Source organism: Strigops habroptila, chromosome W (genome assembly GCF_004027225.2).
Source record: "Strigops habroptila isolate Jane chromosome W, bStrHab1.2.pri, whole genome shotgun sequence".
NCBI classification, from domain to species: Eukaryota; Metazoa; Chordata; class Aves; order Psittaciformes; family Psittacidae; genus Strigops; species Strigops habroptila.
In genome coordinates, this window is record NC_044301.2 from 20,889,890 (window position 1) to 20,915,671 (window position 25,782).

Sequence of the window (25,782 nt, forward strand, 5' to 3'; positions counted from 1 at the left end):
AAGCAGCGTGGTTCAGTGATTCAACACGATCTTTGGCTCCCCACCCAAGCAGCACAACCGCCTGCCCCTTTCTGCCCTCTTCCAGATGCTAGTGCTCTCTGGCTTCCCCAGGAAGCCCTGTCTGTCTTTGATGCCTCCGTACTGCAGGCTGCTCTCGCACAGCTGGTAAATCCTGGTGCTTCCTTCATCTTTAAGACCTGGAGACAAAACCTTCTTTGACTGTGGCTTGAGCTGGTGTATGCTAATCATCACTGCAGAGCTATTTGGTTGCATTTTGTGTCTGTCTACATGTCCGTGGTTTAAGTTCTGCAGGGTTGGTCTTTGCAGTGGTCTGCAGTATGCCTAGGTGCCTTCTGAGTGATAAAAGATGAGTGAGAAGGCAAAGATGAAATCATGCTGTAACATGCCCCTTGCTGGGTGGCAGGGTTGCGTCTTCTCTTTTTGCATTAACCTGAGCTGGTCAGAAGAAAGCCTGTCTGTGACTGAAGGCTAAAAGTAAATGAAAGCTGAAAGGGCTTTCCACAGAAATATTTTGGGGGAAAGGCTGTTTTAGCTAGCAAACATTGTTTTTACAACCTGGAGCTAAAAGAGCAGGAATTGACATAAGCCTGGGGTGAGAGGCATCTCCTAACTCATCAGAATAGAGAAATTCTGTTCTGGTTTCTAGTTGGAGCAATTGCCAAATGTGGCAAAAGGAAGGGGAATAAAAAGTTTTAAGCCAAGATTTATGAAGTAAATGAAAAGGGAATTTCAGAGTATCTGTGATGACCAGAGACTGGCCTGGGTGACTTGGGAGGTTCCTTCCTGTCTTGTGCTCCTAGCTGGAGAGGAGGACACTTTCTCAGCCTCAGCTGTCCCAAAGGATGCTGTAAACACCCTCTGGCTTTGTGATAAAGCTTCATAAAACATTCCCTGCATCCTGCCCTGCCCCATCCCTTTGTATGCCTGCAACGCAGCATCTGCCATGGTGAAAACCTTCACCTTTGTTTTTGCTTGGTTTTTCTACAGGAATGGGGACCACGGATCATGTCACAGTGCTGGCTTCCACCAACTGTGCTGATGTCTTGGATAATGCTTTGATGAGACCTGGGAGGCTGGACAGGCACATCTTCATTGATCTTCCAACACTCCAGGTACATTCCACCTACTGCCCTGTCCTTACCATAATGTTGATGTCTAAGGTGTCCCAGTCCTTGCTGGCAGGGAAAAACCTGAGCTTGGAGAAGGTAGAGCTGGTAAGCTTCTGTTTGCCTTTATTCTTATTTACACGCTCTAGATGAAGGACTTGACATGCTAACACAGTTGCTTGTTTCCCTGAAATGACCATTCACTGGTTTTAAGCGTCTCTGTTCTGGTACCAGCTTTGGTGGTGAATTCTTCCATGAGGTTCTCTTGCAATGCAGATGCAGAACTATGTTTGTGTCTTCTCTCCAGGAAATTGGGAACCACCTAATTGGCAAGTTGGCTTGTATAAGAGCTTAAATTGTCATGTGCTTTGAGCACCATTTGTTCTGTAGGTTTATCATCCTCACTATCCTTGTAAGGCAGCCTGTGAAGTGACTTTGCTCCTTCTGAATGCTTTTTAAATCCATTTGCTAGGAGTCTTCAATGTCCGCTGTGTTGACATTTGTAATAGAGTTTTTGGAATAGGCTCAGCTGCAGTAAAGATCTGCCTGCTCTGCCAGCACAGGCTCTTCTTCTCCCATCTGTGCTTTACTGCCATCCTCAAGAGTTTTCAGTTAAAATATCTTAAATGCCTGATAGAATCTGGCACCAGAAGCATGAATCGTGCAGCTGCCCTGAAGGAGGAAGGGGAAAACCCTAGTAACCGAGCCCATTGTTTTAATCAGGACCTCCTGGACCAGCTGAATGAGTCACTCCTTGACTACTTGCCAGCCGTCATTTCACCCCCACCTTCATCTGGAAAATGGTTGCTGGTGAAGTAGCTAGTAGATGGGGTTTGCAGTGTGTGAGGAAGCAGGTAAGGCAGTCAGAGCTCCTTCCTGCAAGTGATTTTTATAATAAGAGAAAATTAAGGCAGATCAGAGTGAAAGTTAGGAGGGGAGAGTGGCCCTGAGAGAGAAAGCGGTAACTCATGGTAAGCCTCTGTACATCTGTTCTGAATTTGAGCCGGGTGTTTATCAGGGCTCCTGGAGCACTACAACACTGTAAGGACAGCCCTGCCCTCTGGTGGCAATGTCACCGTGTCCCCGCTGCCAGAGGTCTGCTTCTCCCCTGCTCCCTCCGAGGGACAGCACTGAAGCTGCCATGTCGTGAAGGCTTGCTGGGCTCAGGTGTTCTGTGCTCTTTACAGGAGAGAAGAGAGATCTTTGAGCAGCACCTGAAGGGCCTCAAACTGATCCAAGATGCCAGCTTCTACTCACAGCACCTTGCAGAACTGACTCCAGGCTTCAGTGGTATGATGTGTTGCGTCCTTATGGGGCTGCTCTGCCTGCTTCTGCGCTGGTTCTGCAGTTCAAGCTGGAGCTTCTTGGTTGCTTAGTTTTAACTATTTTGGTCTAAAGGGCTTTTTTCTTTAAGCCTTCTCCATCTCTACGGAAATAGTGGGAACCTAACCAGCTCCCTGGTGAGCTCTGATGAGCAATTGTTCATGGCTATTTCCAATCTTTTGAAACTTCTGGGACTAGCAGGGTGTGGGGATATGGAAAATACACTTTTATAATGCCTGGGTTCCCAATTCCTAAGGGGAGGAACCACTACTTATGCTCCTGTCCAAACTGTTGTTGAGGCTGAGATGTTGCACTTCAGGGGGAAAACTCTTTAAGTTGATATATGTTACCAGGTGTCCTGGGTTCAGCTGTAGCAGTAATTTTTCTCCTTCTTAGTAGCTGGTGCAGTGCTGTGTTTTTGACTTTAGCCTGAGAACAATGCTGATAACACACCAATGTTTTTAGTTGTTGCTAAGTAATGCTTACTCTGACCAAGGACTTTCTCAGTCTCGTGCTCTGCCAGGGAGGAGGGGTATGGGAAGCCAGGAGGAAGCAGAGACAGGACACCTGACCCAAACTGGCCAAAGGGTATTCCATCCCACAGCACGTCATGCCCAGTATATAAACTGGGGGAGTTACCCGGAAGGCCCAGATTGCTGCTCGGTCGAGCTGGGTGTCGGTCGGCAGGTGGCGAGCAATTGTATTCTCTCCCTTTGTTATTTCCGTTGTCATCATTATTATTATCATTGGTGGTAGCAGTAGTGGTTTTGTATTATACCTTAGTTGCAGGACTGTTCTTATCTCAACCTGTGGGAGTTACATTCTTTCGATTCTCCTCCCCATCCCTCCAGGAGCAGGGGGGAAAAAGGGGGGGGAAGATAGTGAGTGGCTGCATGGTTTTGAGTTACTGGCTGGGCTTAAACCACAACAGTACTTTGTGGCACCCAGCATGGGGCTCGAAGGGTTGAGATAATGACAGATCTGACCAGAGTGTGTCTAATCGTATTTGTGATAAGCATTCATTGTTTTGGATTAATAGTCACTGTCACAATGTTTATTTATTTGCTCTCAGAGTTGTTGCGCTTGGTCTCAGAGTTTCAGCATGTCACACCTTCCTTACAGCCAGTATTTGCTGTCTTAGCATTTATCGGCTGGGGGCCTGGGCTAAGGTTCTTGTTTCGCTGTACTTCATGGTAATGACTTGTAATACAATAAACTCATTGATCATGAAACTGGTCTGGTTTGCGTTCTCAGTGTGGTCATGCACCTCTATACTTTGGGAAGGCATGTAATGGAATTTTTAGCAATTACATATCTCTTTTACCCCCCCCCCCCCTTGGGGGGGTCAACCTATGAAGGGGACATTCCCTCACACACACACACCCCCTCTGCTCCCCCACCAGGCTATTTACAGCAGCATTTGAGAATTCTAAAGTTTTGGAATAGCCTTGGAATACCCTTGAAACCTGCCTGCTGCTTTTGCTGGGGATCAGCATGTTGCCACACATACGACGTGTGTTTTACCCACGGCCATCCCACCCTGGGAACACCCTATTTTCGGTCTGATCTCGAAAGTTAAGCAGGGTCGGGCTCGGGTCTTGTTTAGGGGTTAAACGACCATATAGGAGGACCACCAAGAGATTTTCCCTGAGGCTGGACAGGTCATGAGTGGCAGGGTGTGTGGGATTGTATGGGCAAGCACCTGGGCCAGTGGCTGCAGCTGAACCCCAACACCAGGAAAGTGAATAGGAGGTATGAAATAGCAATTACTTTGCTGGTCAGAGTAGAAATTGGACAACTCTCCTGGCTTGTGCATTGAGCCTTGTTTCCAGGGTAGGTCCCTCTGGAGTTTGAAATAGTGCTGAGCAAGGGGCTCCAGAGTTCCTGCACAGAGGTTATGCAGTTGCTGTGTGAGTCCATGCCAGCCTGGACTGCCCACGCCACTCCCCTGTTGCAAGAGCCAGCCTTGGCCTTTAGCTTCCTAATTGATTACTGAACTCTGTCCTCTGTGTGGCAATGCAGCATTCATTGTCAAGCAGTTGTATTGTTCAAGATCCAACATAACACCATGTGCTAGGTTTGCTCTCTGTACCCAGGGAGCAAAAAAGTGCAGGCTAGTTGACTTGCTTAGGTTTTTGTCCAGAATTTGTTCTTGGCCTCTTTGTTGTAGTTTAAGCCCAGCCGGTGACACAGAACCACGCAGCTGCCACCTTCTTCCCCCCCAGCTCTGGGCAGGATGGGCGAGGAGAATCGAAAGAATGTAAACCCCGCGGTTGAGATAAGAACAGTCCAATAACTAACAAAACAACTACTACTACTACTGAATAATAATAACGATAAGGAGAAATAACAAGGGGAGAGAATTATAAAACTGAAAAAGGGAATGGAAAAAAAGCCATCAATAACACAAGTGATGCACAATACAATTGCTCACAACCTGCCTGACGATACCCAGCCTGACCCGAGCAGCAATCTGGGCCTTCTGGTGACTCCCCCAGTTCATATACTGGGGCATGATGTGCTGTGGGTATGGAAACCCCTTTGGCTAATTTGGGTCATGTGTCCTGTCTCTGGCTTCTCCTGGGCTTCCCGTGCCCCTCCTCACTGGCAGAGCATGAGAGACTGAAAAGTCCTTGATCAGTGGTAAGCATTACTTAGCAACAACTAAAACATTGGTGTGTTATCGGCATTGTTCCCAGGACTAAAGCCGAAACAGAGCGCTGCGCCAGCTACTAGGGAAGGTTGAAAAATAACTGTTATAGCTGAACCCAGGACAGTATCCACCCCTTATTCTGTACCATTCACGTCGTGCTCAGGTCCCACGTTTTTCAATATACCATTGCTTTTTCTCTCTTGATGTATATGTGTGTGTGTGTATATATATACACAAACACACACACGCAAAGAGACAGATATCATTCCTTAGTCCATGGACCATCCCTATAAAGTTTGCTGAGTTCCTTCCGTCCATGATGTCAGGCTACATCTGTCGCAACAGTTTTTCAGGGCAGGAGGGACGGTGTGTAGTGTTGGATTGTTGCCTGCTGACGACACCGCTGAATTCGTCTGGTCACTGCTGAGCTTGTCTTGTAGGCTTAAATCATAGGTTTAAAATAACAATAGTGTGTGTGGCTTTAAACTAACATAGGAAAATACAGCAAACCATTCTAACTTGCTAACACGTAGAGAGAAAGGAATGTTTGGCTGACGGGGGAAGGAACATCACAGGACTGATAACAACTAAGGAGACAGTAAATAAGACCAAGGATGCTAACCTTCAAGATAACAGAAACCCGAACAGAAGCAAGGACATACCAACTGCTAACTCAGCACTAGGACCTTGCAAGCATGTGCAGGCACTGAGGTCATTCAGTAAACACGGTGAGGAGACTGTCAGTGACCACCAGAGACCCCCACTCAGCAAGAAAGCGCATGTGTAATTCGAATGCAAATATTATAATTAGTTCATGGAAAAATGAATATGCATGAGTATGCTAAATATACAGCTGCTGCCGGCAAAGTAACTGGTGCGCTCACCTTTGTGAAATGATTTGCATGTGTGCCCAGCGCTGCAATAAAGAATGCTGCTTTCTAAAACTCCAAATTGAGTGTTAAGAGAGTTTCTCCCACCCACTTTACGGTAACAGTCTGATCTCATCAAGTTCATTTCTTAGTTGGGGGGATGATTGGAGAGGAAGTCAGGGTCAGTCAATGGTGACCTGAGGGCAGTACTGGGAGACTCCCGCTGCTTCTGCTGGCTTTTCCCATGACTGTATTCTCTGCTGACGATCATGACAGCACATATCTCCTTTTCAAAGCCCAGTGTGGCAGAGATGGGCATCTAGGCTGATGGGCTATAGAAGTGTTTATATAGCAGGTAACAGCGTATAATTGAGTTCATTGGCTGTTTTTCCCCAAAATTAAATCCCTTGAGGTACACACCGGACTTGCCCATCTTTCCCGCATTACCCACCAAGTATATCTAGGTCCCTGAGCGAAAGCAATCCTCAAATGAGTTGGTCTTTTACCTGAACAGGAATAACACAGAGACTGTCTTCCCCAGCAAATTCTTTGTGTGCACCACAGGAACTTTATCCCCCTCTACAGTGCGTAAAAGTTCTGATTGGGGCTGGGGCCAGCCCTGCTGGCAGATCCCCTAGTGTTGACCAACCAGGTGGCTTTTGCTAAACGTGTATCCCAGTGTTTTGAAAGTCCACCACCATTGCTCTCAGTGTAGTTTTTAACAGCCCATTGTTACCGTTCGATTTTCCCCAGAGGCCTGGTGCATGGTAGGGGATGTGATATCCCCACTCAATGCCATGCTCTTTGGCCCAAGTGTCTATAAGGTTGTTCCGGAAATGAGTCCCTTTGTCTGACTCAATTCTTTCTGGGGGTGCCACGTCACCAGAAGACATGTTTCTCAAGGCCCAGGACAGTGTTCCGGGCAGTGGCATAGGGGCACTGTGTATGTTTCCAGCCATCCGGTTTTTGCTTCCACCAAGGTGCTTGCCTTGGTGGGTCGGTGGGAGTATGATATAGTCAATCTGCCAGGCCTCCCCATATTTGTACTTCAGCCATTGTCCTCCATACCAGAAGAGGCTTTAACCCCTTGGCTTTGCTTAATTGCAGCACGTTTCACATTTGGTGAAATAACCTGGGCAATAGCGTCCATTGTTAAGTCCACCCCCTCGATCACAAGCCATCTATTTGTTGCATCTCTGCCTTGATGGCCTGAGGTGTCCATGGGCCCACCGGGCTAAAAAATATTCACCCTTATGTTGCCAATCTAAATCCATCTGAGCCACTTCAATCTTAGCAGCTTGATCCACCTGTTGGTTGTTCTGGTGTTCCTCAGTGGCCGACTCTTGGGTACATGAGCATCTACGTGGCGTACCTTCACCTCCAGGTTCTGCGCCCGAGCAGCGATATCTTGCCACAGTGCAGCAGCCCAGATGGGTTTACCTCTGCGTTGCCAGTTGCTCTGCTTCCATTGCTGCAACCACCCCCACAGGGCATTTGCTGCCATCCATGAGTCAATATAAAGTACTGGCCATGTTTCTCATTCAGCAGTGTCCAAGGCCAGCTGGATGGCTTCCACCTCTGCAAACTGACTCCATTCACCCTCTCCTTCAGCAGTTCCTGCAACTTGTCACAGGGGACTCCACACAGCTGCCTTCCATCTCCGATGCTTTCCCACAATATGGCAGGACCCATCAGTAAACAAGGCATATTGCTTCCCTTTTCTGACAGTTTATTATACGGTGGGGTTTCTTCAGCACACATCACCTCCTCCTCTGGTGACATTCCAAATCTTTGCCTCTGGCCAGTTCCTGGTGACTTCTAGGATGACCTTCAGGAGATAGTGAGAGGAGGAGTGAGCATGACAGAAACACACATGAGCTTCAAGTGCAGAGAAACCGAGCTCCACATCCACCCAAGCACACAGCTGTACTCATGTGCCAAGGAAAACGGGACAGCCTCATCATCAGACGTAACAGGAGGGACAGACTCCTTCACTTTCCTTATATATTTTTCTTGATAATCCAATAAAAAAATGGATTTGTTCAGAGATTATTTTTAATGGAGCAAAGACAATAAATTTCTAGACATTTCTTCAGTGCTGAAACACGTACACATTTCCCAAGGTATAACTGTAGTTAACACTGGTATGGGTCAGTTAAGAACAGCCTTACGCTCAGAACTGCCTTTAATAGGTACTAGATTAAATGCAGGTTTCTCGGTAAATGCTGATAGGATACTCTAAATAATAAAACCCAAGAAAGTAAAGCTAACAAACAGTAAGACTCACAGTTACTGCTACAAAACAATAGGCAAAGGCTTTTTTCCATCAGAAAAATACAAGTTGAGAAGCCAGGCAACTGACTTGATGACAGTGGTTTCCATTTCCCATGGTCTTTCATGAGGGCTCCAGAAAGAGGACTAAGCCCAGAAACTGGAACTGCTTGTCCACTGCTAGTTCTACTAGAGGAGTCACTGCCATTTGAAAGATTATGCATATATTTTTATTTTAACTTAAAAAACCCCAACCCTCTCAAAGGTAGAGCAGGCCCAAGCTCAGCAGGCCCACACTGGCCCGAATAGCTGTGACCAGTTTTGTTCAAATCTCCAAGGCAGCAGCTAAGTTGTCTTTCCAACTTGAAGATGGCAGCAAGAAGAATAATTGCCTTTGTTTTACCTTTCTGTGCTTTTGCTCTAAGATTCAGATAACATTTTCTAACATACACTTTTAACTTATCCAGTGCAAGGCTTTTCAGCAAGGTCCATGATGCAACTTCTGAAAAAAGGTGAATGACATTTTCATCTTTGGCCTTGCTAATAAGGCAGAGAGATTCTCTGCTTTAAAGTTGTCAGGGTCCAACTGGAGAAAACCCCAGTGTCGGACCCATTTCGTTCGTGATCTCCAGAGTGAAATTAAGATGCAAACAAGGTCAAGTACCGTAATCAATCAGGTTTTTTATTACAAAAAAGACAATTTTTATAAAAAAAGGAGATAGCAAAAGGACAGATTGGAAAAAAAGATAGAAATTAAGCAAGAATTTGGGGTGCAGAGAGAGTCACCACCAGGGATCCAGCAGTGTCCCAGGGATCCGTAGTCGTCGTCCTCCGGTGGTGGGAGTCCTCCAGGGCCCGTAGTCAATATCGGAGCAGAGTGTCCCCAAGAGCCTGTAGTAGTCGTCGGAGGTGGGTGTCCCCTGTGGAGGGTGTCCTCCTGGCAATTACCTTTTCCCCCTTTTATTATGAGTTGAGGGGAGTACCTCTGTTCTTAATGTCACATACTACACATTGCTGGTGGACCAGTTTTTGCTGGTCTTGCAGCCAGCTCTTCAACTGCACACCTGCAGCAATTCCTCACACCAATCCTCAAGTCTAGCTCCTCCCCACCCATCTCTCAGGCAATGGATGGTGGAGTCCCATTTCGGCTCCTCACACCCATCTCAGGCAATGGATGGTGGAATTGCATCTCAGCTTTTCATACCAATCTTTGAGACAATGGAGGGTGGAGTCTGATTTCAGTTCAGTCTCTCACAAAAGTCTGCAGTTTTTAAATTAGCTTTTCGGGTCTAATGACTCAAGTGCTTACTTAATCGTGCTGAGCTCCTTGTGGAAAGGTGCTGCTGTTCATCCCTGTCACTAAACAAAAACCTAGAACCTCTGCAAAACGCACACAGCTCCCAAAGCCAAGAATAGAACAGCTTTATTTCAGTAATGCAAGCAGTGAAGGTAAGGAAAAGGTAATACTCTTACTAAACAAGACCTTTTCCCCTCTTCCACCTGTACAATTGCTTTTCAGGACTCACCTAAGAGATTCTAAAGCCCAGACTGGATCTCAAATTATGTGTTGTTTCACCAGGACTCCACCGAGACCTTGACATGTGGGGAAATGTGTTGGTGACAGAAGGCTCTGAGGAAGAAGAAAAACAAAAAGCCAACTATTAGAAAATGACTGTGACCGCTTAACCTTTCTGTGCACTGTGAAACTAAGATTTCTAAACATGAAAATATTGTGGGTAAGTTGCAGGAGCAGCAGCTGGGAGACTGAATGTTATTCCTGGCTGTGCTGTACGCTCACCATGTGACTTTGAAGATGTTGTTTATAACCCAGTTTAAAGAAAGCACATGTATAATTAGAAGCATACACTCAGAACACTTAAAACTTTATCTTTTCCTCCCTGTAGCTCTGTTCTTCATTGTAAAGATATGTTAGAAGTCAGTTCTTAAAATGTAGAGATACCTTCCCACAACTGGAAATCTTAAGGACTAGTACTTTGTACCCTGCTGCACGGCAGAAAGGGCAACACAGCCATTTCCCCAGGGTATTTCAGCAGTAATCCTGCAGTCAATATTCGCATTTAAAGGCAACTTCACAGCATTTGAACTAACATTTACTAATGCTCTTACTGAACACAAGTCTGGCACCTTCTCCAATGTGTGATTCCCTGTCTCACCACCCCTCTACTGCACAGGCACAAGTTTCCCTGCAGCAAACCAGACAGGAGCACTGACTAGGCTGAAATCCCTCACCCTCTTTTCCTGGTTTGCTGGGCAGCAGCATGAAAGCTTTCACTGGCCCAAGATGGTAACCTCTTGGGGTTGATACTTTCTGGAACAGAACAGCTTAGACTAGTTTAAATCGATAACAGAAAAACCTGGCATGTTTCAAAAGAAGTCCTACAATTGTTCTTCCTCCACTGCCTACTTAGATGGGCAGTGCTTTTTCACTGCACTGCAGAAAACCACAACAAAAGTCTGAATTCATGTTGGAGGCCTCGTTTAAACAAGAGCCTTGCCTTGTGCTTTAAGGGCTAGGTTGGAGACTCCTGTGATACCAGCAGCACAGCAAGATGGGGGAAAACACATCTGTGGTGCGCACCAATGTGGTGGATGTTTACATCACAAGAGATACAAAGAGCCAGCACCAAGTTCGAAAAAATCCCTTTAATCAACATTTTCTTCCTTACGACAGCCTAGATATAATCTTCATACAGTATGACCCCAAGTTACTACTATAAAGCACTACAACGATGGACCTGTGGGACGATCCAACCCGAGACACCCTCCAAGGAAAGCAAGAGCCCGTTCACACACGGAGCCGGGGGGGCTGACCCAGCTCTCCCCCTCTCTTCCACACTCGCCTCCTCCTCCCCTGCTCCCGGTCCCGCAGGCACGGCGCCGGGCCGGACTCTCCCCAGGTGAACGCTGCCGGAAGAGATGAGGGGAGGGGCTCCGTGAGGCGGCGGCACCGGACTGCTCCAGCGGGGTCCTCCCCGGTGCTCGGCACTACACCTTCCGCCGCACCCGGGAGCCCTGCCCCGTGGCTAGCCCGCTCCGCGGGCTCCGCCGCCGCCCCATTACCTGCAGGCCACGTCCCGCGCCAAGGGCAGCGCCGCCGCGCCCCCAGAGCAGCGGCAGCAACCGCAGCAACAATGCCATAACCCACCGGCCGTCCCACTCTGCCTAGAGACCTTTGAAGGGCGGCCGCAGCTAGCGGGCGCTGAAGAGCCGCTGAGGGGAAGGCCGCGGGAGCTGGCCGCTGTACTCGCCGCCACCCCAGGAGCTGGATGAGTCAGTGGGGACAGAAATACCCAGTGAAGAGCGAACAGCCATCTTGGAAAGGGGCCGGCAGTAAGCGGACTGCCATGCCTCAAGATGGCGGTTACAACCGTTGGCCTCGCCCCCGGTCGCAGCCGCGCGGGGACTATCGGGACGGCCTGAGCGGTTAGCACAGCAACGGAGAATCCACAGCTACAGCGCCTGTCCAGCCACAATCCCGGCTGCCCGGCCTCAGCCAGGCACGTCCCAAGGCGGGCTGCCTTCTGCAGATGAACCCCAGGCCAAGGTCTGCCTGGCCAAGTCCCCATGAGCGGACAGTTCCCACAGCCAGGCCTTGTCCAGGCCCTGCAGCGCAGGTAGGTCCCTAGCCTTGGCCAGGCCGCCCCAGCAGATTTAGGCAGGAGGAGAATTAACAGCTAGGAGGAGCAAGCAGGTTTCTGCAGGCACAGGAGAGAGTTTGCAGCCACGGCAGGCGGGGAGACCTGGCACTAGGGCAGCAGTAATTACACAACTAGCCCTGCTCTGGGATTTTTATCGCTCTTAACATCATGTCCCCCATAATTGTAAAGGCTGGGAAAAGAAGAAAGAAACGACCTCTCCAATCTTAAATTCATCAGAGAGGGAAGAGACCAGCTCCCTCCCTCTGCAGCTGTTGCTGAGGAAGACTTCCCTTCTGATAGCTCAATTAGCTCTGAAAACAACATTTAGTATCTGCAGCTGAGCATGATGGATTATCAAGTGCGCTCAGAAGTGAAATGAGTGAACAAATAATATATACAATGATGTTTGCTCTTTGTCAGGCAGGTTAGCTGGCTCCCGTGTTCTGTTTTCTGTGGAAAAGCCATTACAATGTGTTTGACAACTCATGGTAGCCGAGCTACAACACAACCGGTAGCCTGCATTTGAAATTGTTCTGTTGGTGCATGTGTGTGGTTCTAACAGGGGTGGACTCTTTCCCCCCCCCCCAAGCATTACACCAGGGTGTGTCAAGGTTATGAGTAGTGTTAAGTTCCCTGTGTACAAATACCACAAAGGTCATTGTATTTTAAGTCCCTGATCCTAAATCTTGTGTAATCTCTTCCTGTTTTGCACTAGTTGTGCACTGCAGAGTGGGTGGCCTCAATGTGCTCTGATGAGTATTTCTTTGGGGCAGGAAGGCATTTCGGAGCCATCGCCTCCCTCCTACCACAGTTACACCCTTCTTGCTCTACTGAAATGAATATGTGAGGCCAGCAGGTCTGATCTCTCCTGCCCAATTTCTTTGATGTGCCATTGAGGAGTCATGTTTCCTTCTCCTCTCCTGTCTTGCTGACCAGGATAGTTTTTGCAGCATTTTCTCTCTCACTCCTGTCCATATTTCTCCCCTCAGGTTGCTCCAGGATGACTTTTAGGTTCCTCGCTGTTGTTCTCCTAACTTACCTGTCCTCAACTATCTCAGGCATTCTTGAATAGGAGGTTGCAGGGCTACATAAAATAATAATAAATTATCTCCCTTCCCAGCAGGTCTGAATTAGCATCCTCTTTCTAGAAGAGTCTCTTAGGATGTTAATTGTCATCTGCCCCCTGGGATGTGTCTAAGTAAACCTTCTACCAGCAAGATCTATTAGCATGTTAATGTCCTCCTCACTCCTGGAAGTCTCTTTGTATCACTGGCTTAATCATCAAACAGCTTAATTTACAGACACAAAATTAAACTGGTTGCAATTAATCTGGTCATAGCTCGCAGTGTCGTGGTGGGGAGGTGACAGTGGCTGTGGAGATACAGATCCCACCTGGCATGGCCGGACAGACCGAGCTGGTGCTGCAGTGGCCCTAAGTGGCTAGGCCGGGGAAGGAGTGGATAAAAAACTCTGTCTAAGCACAAACACAGGCAGAGCAGAAGCCCTTTGTTCTGTGTCACCTGTGCACGACACCCTGCTTGGCCTGGTGGCTGCTGCAGAGATGAAGTGTCATGTCTTCACCCACCCTGCAGAAGGATCCGTGGCGGTGGGGTATTTATGCCCCAGCTATGTTTGGAAGAGGAAAGGGCTCATTTGGAAATGCTGTGCTCTCTGGCACAGGCACAGAGGTATGGGATCTCCACTGGGGATACAGCAACTACAGCAAAGTGCACCAGGGACCAAGGGGCTATGGGGCCCCTCACTGCCCCTCAACCATGGCAAGGTACCAGCCCTACTTCCACTTCACTCAAGGCATGTCACACCTTGCTTCCATCCATTTTCTTGATTAGACTTGTTGCTAATTAGGCCTGATCTATTTTTAAAGAGTTGCATCATTTAAAGGGAATTACGGCCTGATTAGAAGTGGAGCAGTGCAGTTTGCTTAGACAGGACTTCAATGACTTCTGCCATTCTTACCCAAGAGCGAGCCAACTAGGTTTCACGACACCTGCTTTATAGGTTTGCTCTAGCTTCTGCAAAGACAAAATTGGACCCATTTAATGATGGAGGGCAGAGAAAGCTGAATGGGTCCAAGGCTCATCATGGACAACCCCCCAGCTGAATCTGGGTGGGCTCACCGACTGGAACAAGCAGCACTCCAGGGCTGTAGGGCAGCTGGGCTCTCGCTGTGATGCTCCTGGCCAGAAGCTGCAGGTCTGGATGTGACAAAACTGTACTGAACTATGAGGACTGGTTATTTACAGACACACCACGTAGCTGGAGTTGACGTGATTCCTATTCCTCCTTTCACACTGAGCCTCAAAGGTAACCAGATGATGAAGCACTGGGAAGGGGGCCTGGGGGGTCCTCACTTTGCTGGTGCCAACAGAAAGGGTTGCCAGAAGGGAAAGTCAAGAGGTTTTACCCTATGTGCAGCAGGCACCCGTCATGGCCGCACTGTGACTTCTGCATGGGCAGCTCAGGCTGTGTACGTGGAAATGAGCACTGTCCTCTCTGCGTGTGCGAGATATGACCTTGGGAAAGGTGGCTTCAGTCACTGCCCTTGGACTGGCAATATGCTCCTTTGGGAGTAAGCCAACACTCTGAGAAGACAGATATAACCTGATCCAGGCTTGGCCTTGCTGGGATGTGCTCTAGCTGTGACATCACTCAGTAATGCCACGTGTATTTACTACTGGGGAAAGGTGCTGGACTGGAGTCTGAAATCTCTGGTTTATCTCCTGAGCAGGTTAGGAACAGGAAGCAGCATTAGCAGCCCCATCTTGTGTTTTTCAGGCCAAGAGAAATCAGTTTCCACAGCCAACACAGCTCTCTGCTCTGCTACTTTGGAGAATCCACATCTCCTATTTCTGTGCTCCCTGTAAGACAGTCTTACTGCCCTTGTCCCTGCCCCCTGAGTCTCAGGAAGCTCCTTGCAGGATGCCATCAACCCACCCCCCCACCCCCCAGCTTGGCTCCAGCTCATTTCAACACAGCACTCTGCAAACTGAAAGAATGGATACCTGGCATCAGATGGCCACTGTGCCACCAACAGACTTCACATCCATAACAAATCGAAGGGTTAAATGTAGAGCTGAAGGTGCTAGAAGGTAAATTCAGACTCTTTCAAGGGATGAAAAATTGCTGTTACCCCCCCAGCAGCAGAAGCCAGGCCGCCTCTGTGGCAGGACAAAAATGCACAGCTCGGTGATGCCCTAGAGTATTCCAGCACCCTTCAGCAGCGTGCACCTGTCATGTACCAGACGGGTTTTCTTTAGATTACTTCTTTGCAGATGACAAGTCAAGGTCACGGGATAGATGCTCCCCTTCAGCATAGCAAGGCCAAGCATCCAGGAAAGCCTCAGGCTTGGGGAAAAAAAGCTATACTTAAAAGACCACGCTTCTTGTCCCTCAAGCACAGTGAGACCCCTCACCAGGGAAAGATCTGTTCAGCAAGTATCCTCTTCATATGAGCCAGTCCAAAACCATCACACCTATTCCTCCAGGAACAGCTTGGGATCACTGCCACTGCCAGACCCACCTCCCAATCTGCTCCTCTTGCACGCAGAGGACAGCATGGCACTTAACACTGCTCCTCCCGGGGTCAAGGAGGAAACCCCCAGCCTCACGGCGAGGCAGCTGGTGGGCATAAGGCATAACTGGGACATGGTGCTGAGGTACAAACTTATGTTCAAGTCACCTCTATAGACTGTCGAGTTTAAGATAGGAAGGTAACTGATGGCCATAGGCAGGGGACCAGAGGGAATCAGCTGTACAGCAGCAGTGACCAAACTGCTAGCCATGGCTTACGAATTGCTAGAAGGGCAAAGTCAATGCAATAAGAAGCAACACTGAGAGAAGTCCTGCACAACATCCTTGTCTCTAAACTGGAAAGACATAAATTTGATGGATGGACCACTTGATGGATAAAGAACTGGCTGGATGGCTGCACGCAAAGAGTTGTGGTCAACGGCTCAATGTCTAATTGGAGACCAGTAACGATTGGTGTCCCTCAGGGGTCAGTGTTGGGACTGATCATGTTCAACATCTTTGTCGGCAAAATGGACAGTGGGATTGAGCGTGCCCTCAGCAAGTTTGCCGATGACACTATGTGGTTCAGTTGATACGCTGGAGGGAAGGGATGCCATCCAGAGGGACCTTGACACGCTTGTGAGGTGAGCTGATGCCAACCTTATGAAGTTTAACCAAGCCAAGTGCAAGGTCCTACACCTGGGTCAGGGCAATCCCAGGCACAGCTACAGGTTGGGCAGAGAAGAGATTCAGAGCAGCCCTGCAGAGAAGGACTTGGGGGTGTTGGTTGACGAGAAGCTTAACATGAGCCAGCTTCAGTGTGCGCTTGCAGCCCAGAAAGCCAACCATATTCTGGGCTGCATCAAAAGAAGTGTGACCAGCAGGTCAAAGGAGGTGATCCTGCCCCTCTACTCTGCTCTCGTGAGACCTCACTTGGAGTACTGTGTACACTTCTGGTGTCCTCAACATAAGGAGGACATGGAGCTGTTGGAGCGAGTCCAGAGGAGGGCCACGAGGAAGATAAGAGGGCTGGAGCACCTCCCATATGAAGACAGGCTGAGAGAGTTGGGGCTGTTCAGCCTGGAGAAGAGAAGGCTGCGTGGAGACCTCATAGCAGCCTTCCAGTATCTGAAGGGGGCCTACAAGGATGCTGGGGAGGGACTCTTCCTTAGGGACTGTAGTGGTAGGACAAGGGGTAATGGCTTCAAGCTTAAACAGGGGAAGTTTAGGTTAGATATAAGGAAGAAGTTCTTTACTGTGAGGGTGGTGAGGCACTGGAACAGGTTGGACGGAGTCTTGGGTGACACGGTTTAGTGCAAGGTGTCCCTGCCCATGGCAGGGGGGTTGGAACTAGATGATCTTAAGGTCCTTTCCAACCCTAACTATTCTATGATTCTAAGTGACACAGGTACCTCTCAGCTTGGCTTGCAGTGGTAGAGCAGGAGGAGGGAAACAGCTTGATTGTGACTCAAAGGCCACGAATGAACAGATTTCTCCATGGGAGTGTGCTCCCTGGAGAGCTGCTGAAGCGTGCAGATTGCAGGAGAAGCCCAGGAATCTATCTGTGTGCAGGAGGTGGCTGAAGTCATCTCCAAACCCCACAGACTGGAGGAGGTCAGTAAGCTCCGAGTGAGCAACTGTCACTCCACACCCCTGAAATCCATAAGCAGGCTAAGAAACCTAAAGCTGGTCATTAGGAATCACAAAAACAGTAATTAGAACAGGACTGTCATGAGGTCACATCTAGAACATCAATATAAGGCATTTATCCAGCAGCAGGGGACCACTACCCTGGGAAAACATCCTCCTCTAGGGATGCGGGAGGCCCAAAGCTCCCTGGACTTACTATTCACATGAGCATAGGGTCCTGCAAGGAACCGTGTAAATAGACTTACTACCCACAAAAGCAGCTCAGAGCTTTGAGGGGTCCAAAAATACTGCTGCCTGGTCAGGCTGAGTGTGTGTGGGAGCACCGGAACTAATCCAGGTCCTGCTTCAGTGGCTCTGCCTGTGTGGGGTCCGCTGGGCCACCACTGATCACACTGTGGGCTGCAGTGAGGAGTTAAACCTTCAAAAGGCAGCTGATTTTGGTAGGAGTGAGCTGTGGCTTTAGTTTAGCCTTATTATTTAATCACATCTCATGGAGCTGTGAGCAACCACCTCATTATAAAGCAGGTGGAAGCCCAGCCTTTTATTTCTTAATGGCATCACAGGAAGAAGGGCTTGTTTTAAGTTGGAGTTGTCCTTTAACAACAACAACCAAACAAACAAGGATGGCTTGAAAGTAGTTTAAGAAAAATGAGATTGTGTGCAGAGTTGGGGAGGCTTCTGCTGCAGTACCAAGAGCATCAGCTGTATTCCTTGCTGGCTTTCTAAATGGCTGCTTTGTTTGCCAAAACCATCTCTCCAAAATGTTAAGAGATGACACCAATTAAAACATGAGCCAAGCTTAAAGTAAAGGTTCTTCTAATTGAAGTTCTTCTAAAGTTTTATTCTCTTGGCCTCTGTTGGCGTCACCTGACTGGTCACACAGGATTTACCCTGATGTGTGACTGTAGTAGTCATAAATCACATGTTGTCTCATGTATTAAAAATAGATTCCCATCTTTACATCCTGAGAGGAGCTGAATCAGCAGAGAACTGCACCCACGTGAGCACAGATGGGTAGTTTTGACCTTATGCTTGACATAATGATGCCTTCCACCATGAGAGAGTTGCTGTAGAGCTTTAAGGGAGCACGGCTGAAGCAGAGATGGATATGTTTATCTTGAAGTTGCAAAAGGAGGTGAGCAGTGGGCGCAGATGCCACCTCCAGAGTGAGACAGGGGAAGAGAAACAGAGCAAGGACCAAAGGGTCACTGAGCTCCTTCCCCAAATTAGCGTCCCTTCAGTTTGCCATGACAGACAGGAATAGGCCTGAGCACATTTCCCGAGTGGCCTAATTTCCTTGCCCTCATGCAATGTTCTCTTTCTTCAGCACAGCATTTGATTTATTTAGGATTTGAGAGCTCACAACCTCTAGTGCAGGATAAAGATGGTCAACAATTAACTATAGGTTGGAGTATTTGTTTTTTCCTCCTAAGTATTGCAATGTCCTGGGTTCAGCTACAGCAGTCATTTTTCTCCTTCTTAGTAGCTGGTGCAGTGCTGTGTTTTTGACTTTCAGCCTGGGAACAACGCTGATAACACTGATGTTTTTAGTTGTTGCTAAGTAGTGTTTACTCCGACCAAGGATTTTCTCAGTCTCATGCTCTGCCAGGGAGGAGGGGAAGCCGGGAGGAAGCAGAGACAGGACACCTGACCCAAACTGGCCAAAGGGGTATTCCATCCCACAGCACATCATGCCCAGTATAGAAACCGGGGGGAGTTACCCGGAAGGCCCAGATCACTGCTCGGGTGGGGCTGGGTATCGGTCGGCGGGTGGTGAGCAATTGTATCCTCTCCCCTTGTTATTTCCCTTATCATTATTATTATTGCTGGTAGCAGTAGTGGTTTTGTATTATACCTTAGTTGCAGGACTGTTCTTATCTCAACCCGTGGGAGTTACATTCTTTTGATTCTCCTCCCCATCCCTCTGGGAGCGGGGGGAGGAAGAAGGGGGGAGTGAGCGAGCGGCTGCGTGGTTCTGAGTTACCGGCTGGGCTTAAACCACGACAGTTCTTTGTGGCGCCCAACGTGGGGCTCGAAGGGTTGAGATAATGACAGAGTGTGTCTAATCGTATTTCTGATAAGCATTTATTGTTTCGGATTAATAGTCACTCGTCACAATGCTGATTTGCTGGCTCTCAGAGCTGATGCGCTCAATCTCAGAGTTTCAGCGTGTTGTACCTTACTTACAGCCACTATTTGCTGTTTTAGTGTTTATCGGCTGGGGGGCCTGGGCTAAGGTTCTTGTTTCACTGTACTTCGTGGTAATGACTTGTAATACAATAAACTCATTAATCATGGAACTGGTCTGGTTTCTGTTCGCAGCGTGGTCATCACCTCTATACTTTGGGAGGTATATAATGAAATTTTTTAGCAATTGCATATCTTTTTTTTTCTCCTCGGGGGGTCAACCTGCAAAGGAGGCATTCCCTTACACCCCGCGCTCCCCCACCAGCCTGTTTACAGCAGCATTTGAGAGTTCTGAATGTTTTGGATGGCCTTTGAATACCCTTGAGACCTGCCTGCTGATTGTGCTGGGGATCAGCATGTTGGCACACATACGGAGTGTGTTTTACCCACGGCCATCCCACCCTGGGAACACCCTATTTCGTCTGATCTCGAAAGTTAAGCAGTATCGGGTTCAAATCTGGTCTAGGGTTAGATGACGATATAGGAGGACCACCAAGAGATTTTCCCCGAGGCTGGACAGTCATGAGTGGCCGGGTGTGTGGGATAGTATGGGCAAGTACCTAGGACAGTGGGCCCCTCCAGTGCTTTGGAACTTCACCCCTGAACAAGTGAACATCCAGAAAAACTAGTAAAACACTTAAACGAGGTGTGCTGTCGTCCTGGTTATACCAGAGAGGGACAAAACACCTCAGGGATCCGTGTTGAGGCTGGTCCAGTTCAACATCTTTGTCGGCAAAATGGACAGTGGGATTGAGTGTGCCCTCAGGAAGTTTGCTGATGACACCAAGCTGTGTGGTTTGGTTGATATGCTGGAGGGAAGGGATGCCATCCAGAGGGACCTTGACAGGCTTGTGAGGTGGGCCAATGCCAACCTTATGAAGTTTAACCAAGCCAAGTGCAAGGTCCTACACCTGGGTCTGGGCAATCCCAGGCACAGCTACAGGTTGGGCAGAGAAGAGATCCAGAGCAGCCCTGCAGAGAAAGACTTGGGGGTGTTGGTTGATGGGAAGCTTAAAATGAGCCAGCTTCAGTGTGCGCTTGCAGCCCAAAAAGCCAACCATATTCTGGGCTGCATCAAAAGAAGCGTGACCAGCAGGTCAAAGGAGGTAATCCTGCCCCTCTACTCTGCTCTCGTGAGACCTCACTTGGAGTACTGTGTACACTTCTGGTGTCCTCAACATAAGAAGGACATGGAGCTGTTGGAGCGAGTCTAGAGGAGGGCCATGAGGAAGATAAGAGGGCTGGAGCACCTCCCATATGAAGACAGGCTGAGAGAGTTGGGGCTGTTCAGCCTGGAGAAGAGAAGGCTGCGTGGAGACCCCATAGCAGCCTTCCAGTATCTGAAGGGGGTCTATAAGGATGCTGGGGAGGGACTCTTCCTTAGGGACTGTAGTGGTAGGAGAAGGGGTAATGGCTTTAAGCTTAAACAGGGGAAGTTTAGGTTAGATATAAGGAAGAAGTTCTTTACAGTGAGGGTGGTGAGGCACTGGAATGGGTTGCCCAGGGAGTTTGTGGATGCTCCATCCCTGGCGGTGTTCAAGGCCAGGTTGGACAGAGCCTTGGGCCACATGGTTTAGTGCGAGGTGTCCCTGCCCATGGCAGGGGGGTTGGAACTAGATGATCTTAAGGTCCTTTCCAACCCTTTTCTATGATTCTATGATTCTATGATTCTATAATTCTAAATCATGGCAATGTGCTGGGGCTTGGCTTACGCCTACAGAGCCCTGCTCAACACTATCCAGCACCTTCCAAGGGAAAAAAAATGTCTCTGGATCTGATGGCAAAGCAACAGACATCGCAGCTACTCCAACTCCAAGCACAGCAGCTAGACCAACTCCAGTGACAAGTACAGCAGCTACTCAAACCACGACAAGCTCCAGTTCACATTTTGCCTCAAATAGAGATAGGTCTCTGGTCTTCTACCAACTTTGGTGAGCCCAGTTTCATCTAAGTGATGGCTCAAATCCCACTAGAGGCCCCGAAATCAGGACTTGGAACTCCAGACCTAGGAACAGACACCAACCTTCTTTTGTGGACATGGGTCCTTGTGCTCCTCAGGGGAGCTTGTGGTTATTATAGCCAACTATGTATTTATGTCTATCACTCCAGAAAATGTTGAAATGTAATGGGATCATTTCTTAATGCTCTGCAAAACACAGCACTCCCTAGAAAAGTACATTTTCTTGATTTAGCTGTATTAGACTATGAGCCCTAGATTGAACAATAACCCATCTGGGCCGCTGCACTATGGCAAGATATCACTGCCTGGGTGCAGAACCTGGTGGTGAAGGTACGCCACGTAGATGCTCATGTACCCAAGAGTCAGGCCACTGAGGAACACCAGAACAACCAACAGGTGGATCAAGCTGCTAAGATTGAAGTGGCTCAGATGGACTTAGATTGGCAACATAAGGGTGAATTATTTTGAGCCCAGTGGGCCCATGACACCTCAGGCCATCAAGGCAGAGATGCAACATAGAGATGAGCTCGTGATCGAGGGGTGGACTTAACAATGGACGCTATTGCCCAGGTTATTCACGAATGTGAAACATGCTGCAATTAATCAAGCCAAGCGATTAAAGCCTCTCTGGTATGGAGGACGATGGCTGAAGTACAAGTATGGGGAGGCCTGGCAGATTGACTATATCACACTCCCACCAACCCGCCAGGGCAAGCGCTATGTGCTTACCATGGTGGAAGCAACCACCGGCTGGCTGGAAACATACGCTGTGTCCCATGCCACTGCCCGGAACACTATCCTGGGCCTTGAGAAACAAGTCTTGTGGCGACACGGCACCCCAGAGAGAATTGAGTCAGACAATGGGACTCATTTCCAGAACAACCTTATAGACACTTGGGCCAAAGAGCATAGATTGAGTGGGTATATCACATCCCCTACCATGCACCAGCCTCTGGGAAAATCGAACGGTACAATGGGCTGTTAAAAACTACACTGAGAGCAATGGGTGGTGGGACTTTCAAACACTGGGATACACATTTACCAAAAGCCACCTGGTTGGTCAACAGTAGGGGATCTGCCAACAGGGCTGGCCCAGCCCAATGAGAACTTTTATGTGCTATAGATGGGGATAAAGTTCCTGTGGTGCTGTCCTGGGTTCAGCTATAGAAGTCATTTTTCTCCTTCGTAGTAGGTGGTGCAGTGCTGTGTTTTTTAACTTTCAGCCTGGGAACAACACTGATAACACCGATGGTTTTAGTTGTTGCTAAGTAATGTTTACTCCAACCAAGGACTTTCTCAGTCTCATGCTTTGCCAGGGAGGAGGGGAAGCCGGGAGGAAGCAGAGACGTGACACCTGACCCAAACTGGCCAAAGGGGTATTCCATACCACAGCACGTCATGCCCAGTATAGTAACTGGGGGGAGTTACCTGGAAGGCCCAGATCACTGCTCGGGTCGGGCTGGGTATCGGTCGGCGGGTGGTGAGCAATTATATCCTCTCCCCTTGTTATTTCCCCTATCATTATTATTATTAGTCTGTGGCGTATGAAAGGCATGGACTCAGAGCATCTTCATGCAGCGAATCACTTTATTGCCTATTGCTCTAGCTTTTATACCATTCTAGCAAAGCTGTCTTTAGCCTATTGCTCTAACTCTTATGCCAAACTATTTTATCACATCATGTTTAGTTCCTGGTTTACAGTTTTGATTTTTTCAGCATTCTTCGTCGTTTCACAAACAGTCCCAGAATAACCAGTTCCTTATCTTTCTGTTCTCCTGCTCCTGTCCAGCTGGGTTGCTCTGCTTAATGACACAGTGTACTTTGCTTCTTCTTTAACTCTTTCTTCTCCAGCCAAGCAGTTACTTCTCTTGGGCAATAATCAAATAGTTTCCATCCTCTCCTACATCTCCCCCTTCTTTATTTGTCTGCGAAAGGGCAAGGTTCGCATATAACTGTGTGACCGTAACCTGATTCATGTTTCGATTGATTGTTGAACACAAGAAAAAAGACAAGGAAGAAATAAGGCAATCATTAATATAGCAACCATATCTGCCAAGGTAGGGTTACGACTGCGAAGAGGCTGTAATGCTTGCTTGCAGTCGTCATTGGTATTATCATATTCTAATTGCTTTAGTAATAACTCTCGAGCCTCCTCATGCTTGACCTGTTGTTGTAAAACATTTTGAAGGCAATCGACAAAGACAGGATACGGCTCCTTCAGACCCTGCAAAACCTTGGCAAAAGATTCAGTAGAGGCGCGTCCGGACTCAGGTATTTTCCAGACAGCTTTAAGCGCAGCCTCCTTAATCTGTAAATAAGCCTCCCTAGGGTACCCAGGTTGTGCAATAGGAGCTGCATAATTATTCTCCCCAGCTAATTGCTCATAGGAAATAGCAAGTGCCCGATTAAGATTGTCTATCGAGGTCACCACACCTGCTCGCGAAAGTCGGACATCCACATCATATACTGAATTGGGGTGAGCACCATACAAAGCAATGATTTCCAGTCATGAGGTGTAAATACATAAGATTCTGCTGTCGCTTCAGGAAGGGACATGGCAAATGTACTATGAATTCCTCCTTCCCGAACAGCCATATGCAACTCTTTAACAGCCTCATAAGGCAACGGTTGCCATTCGGGAGTCTGGTGTGGCTAATAGACAAGCGGGCACGCCACCGCTACCCCCATGTCCCCCCGCTTAAGAGCTTCCCGCCTGCAGTCCTGCCATCGGTCCTCCAGACCCCACCCCTGCTTCCCTGTAAATGTCTGCAACTCAGCAGGAGGAGGAAACAAGTCCGGCTCCTTTTCCGGATCTACAAAACCAGAATCAAAGGGGTCCGTAGGGTCGTTAGGATCATCAGGGTTATCAGGGTCATCACTCGACTCAGCCGCTCCTGATAGAGGTGCTTGCACCTTGAGGATCATCGTGGTCAGCAGTTGAGGACTGCGATGACAAAGGAGGCACAGACAGGAAGACAGCTGGTGATGAGGCTTCAGGAGAATTTACCCCCTTATGAGTGTTGGTAGCTTCCTTAGATGTGACGGCATTGGCGGCAGCACTGGTCTGTATCTGGCGAAGAGTGGTCAGGATTTGCCACCAGGTTGCCAAATGCTTCCCTGCTGTGGGGTCCCCGTTTGAAGCAGCATCATGCAGCCATTTACCAACAGCTTGCCAAGCGGGGATTTGGAAAGTGCCACCAGCCGGAAAGTCAGGCACTTTATCATGGATCCATTCTAACAAAGTCATAAGTTGCGGACGTGATACGGGCCAATGCTGAGCTTCAAGCAGACGGCGCATTACTTCCAGACTGTGCTGCTGATCTCGGGATAACTTCCCTCCCATGGTTCCCGACCACTCACCTTCTTAACGGTGATGGGTGCAAAATATCAAAGTTCCCGCGGCTCCTGGTTCAGTCGGGCTACGCCACCGGTTCGGGCTCCGTGAGCCTCCAATTCATGTCCCAGTTCAGGCAGCCATTTGTGGCGTATGTAAGGCACGGACTCAGAGCATCTTCATGCAGCGAATCACTTTATTGCCTATTACTCTAGCTTTTATACCATTCTAGCAAAGCTATCTTTAGCCTATTGCTCTCTTATGCCAAACTATTTTATCACATCATGTTTAGTTCCTGGTTTACAGTTTTGGTTTTTTCAGCATTCTTCGTTGTTTCACAAACAGTCCCAGAACAACCAGTTCCTTATCTTTCTGTTCTCCTACTCCTGTCCAGCTGGGTTGCTCTGCTTAATCACACAGTGCACTTTGCTTCTTCTTTAACTCTTTCTTCTCCAGCCAAGCAGTTACTTCTCTTTGGCAATAATGAAATAGTTTCCATCCTCTCCTACAAGTGGTAGTAGTTGTGGTTTTGTATTATACCTTAGGCTTAGTTACTGGACTGCTCTTATCTCAACCCATGGGAGTTACATTCTTCTGATTCTCCTCCCCATCCCTCCGGGAGCAGGGGGAGGAAGAAGGGAGGGAGTGAGCGAGCGGCCACGTGGTTCCGAGTTACCAGCTGGGCTCAAACCACAACAGTGCTTTACACCGCAGCCAGGGAGAATGGTCCTGTAGGCTTTAATCATAGGTTTAAACTAACAACAGTGTGTGTGGCTTTAACATAGTAAAATAGAGCAAACTGTTCTAACTTGCTAACACGTAGAGAGAAAGGAATGTTCGACTGACGGGGGAAGGAACATCACAGGACTGATAACGACTAAGGAGACAGTAAATAAGACCAAGGATGCCAGCCTTCAAGATAGCAGAGTGGCGCCCGACGTGGAGCGAGACTGGAACAGGACAGAAGCAAGGACATAGCAACTGCTAACTCAGCACTAGGACCTTGCGAGCATGCACAGGCACTGAGGTCATTCAGTAAACACATTGAGGAAGACTATCTACAACCACCAGAGACCCCCACTCAGGAAGAAAGCACATGTGTAATTAGAATGCAAACTAACAGTATTATAATTAGTTCCCGGTAATCTCATGAATATGTAAATCGTTTTACTGGAAAAGCTGTAAATATGCATGAGTATGCTAAATGTATAGCTGCTG

At 48.3% G+C, this 25,782-nt stretch overlaps 1 protein-coding gene and 1 long non-coding RNA gene across 2 annotated transcripts in view; one reads left to right on the forward strand and one right to left on the reverse strand.

The window, feature by feature from the left end:
• Positions 1–619: 619 nt before the first annotated feature.
• LOC115619114 (paraplegin-like) overlaps positions 620–25,782 on the forward strand; it is a 38,712-nt gene continuing 13,549 nt past the window's right edge. Inside the window, 2 exon segments of the mRNA XM_030511157.1 lie at positions 620–1,133; positions 2,315–2,417. Of these exon segments, the coding sequence (XP_030367017.1) occupies positions 1,011–1,133; positions 2,315–2,417 (226 nt within the window). The 5' untranslated portion in view covers positions 620–1,010.
• On the reverse strand, positions 9,818–11,361 carry LOC115619117. The gene is made up of 2 exons (XR_003994923.1): positions 11,325–11,361; positions 9,818–9,873 (listed from the first exon to the last, which is right to left on the reverse strand). It is a non-coding gene; the product is annotated as an uncharacterized LOC115619117 (long non-coding RNA).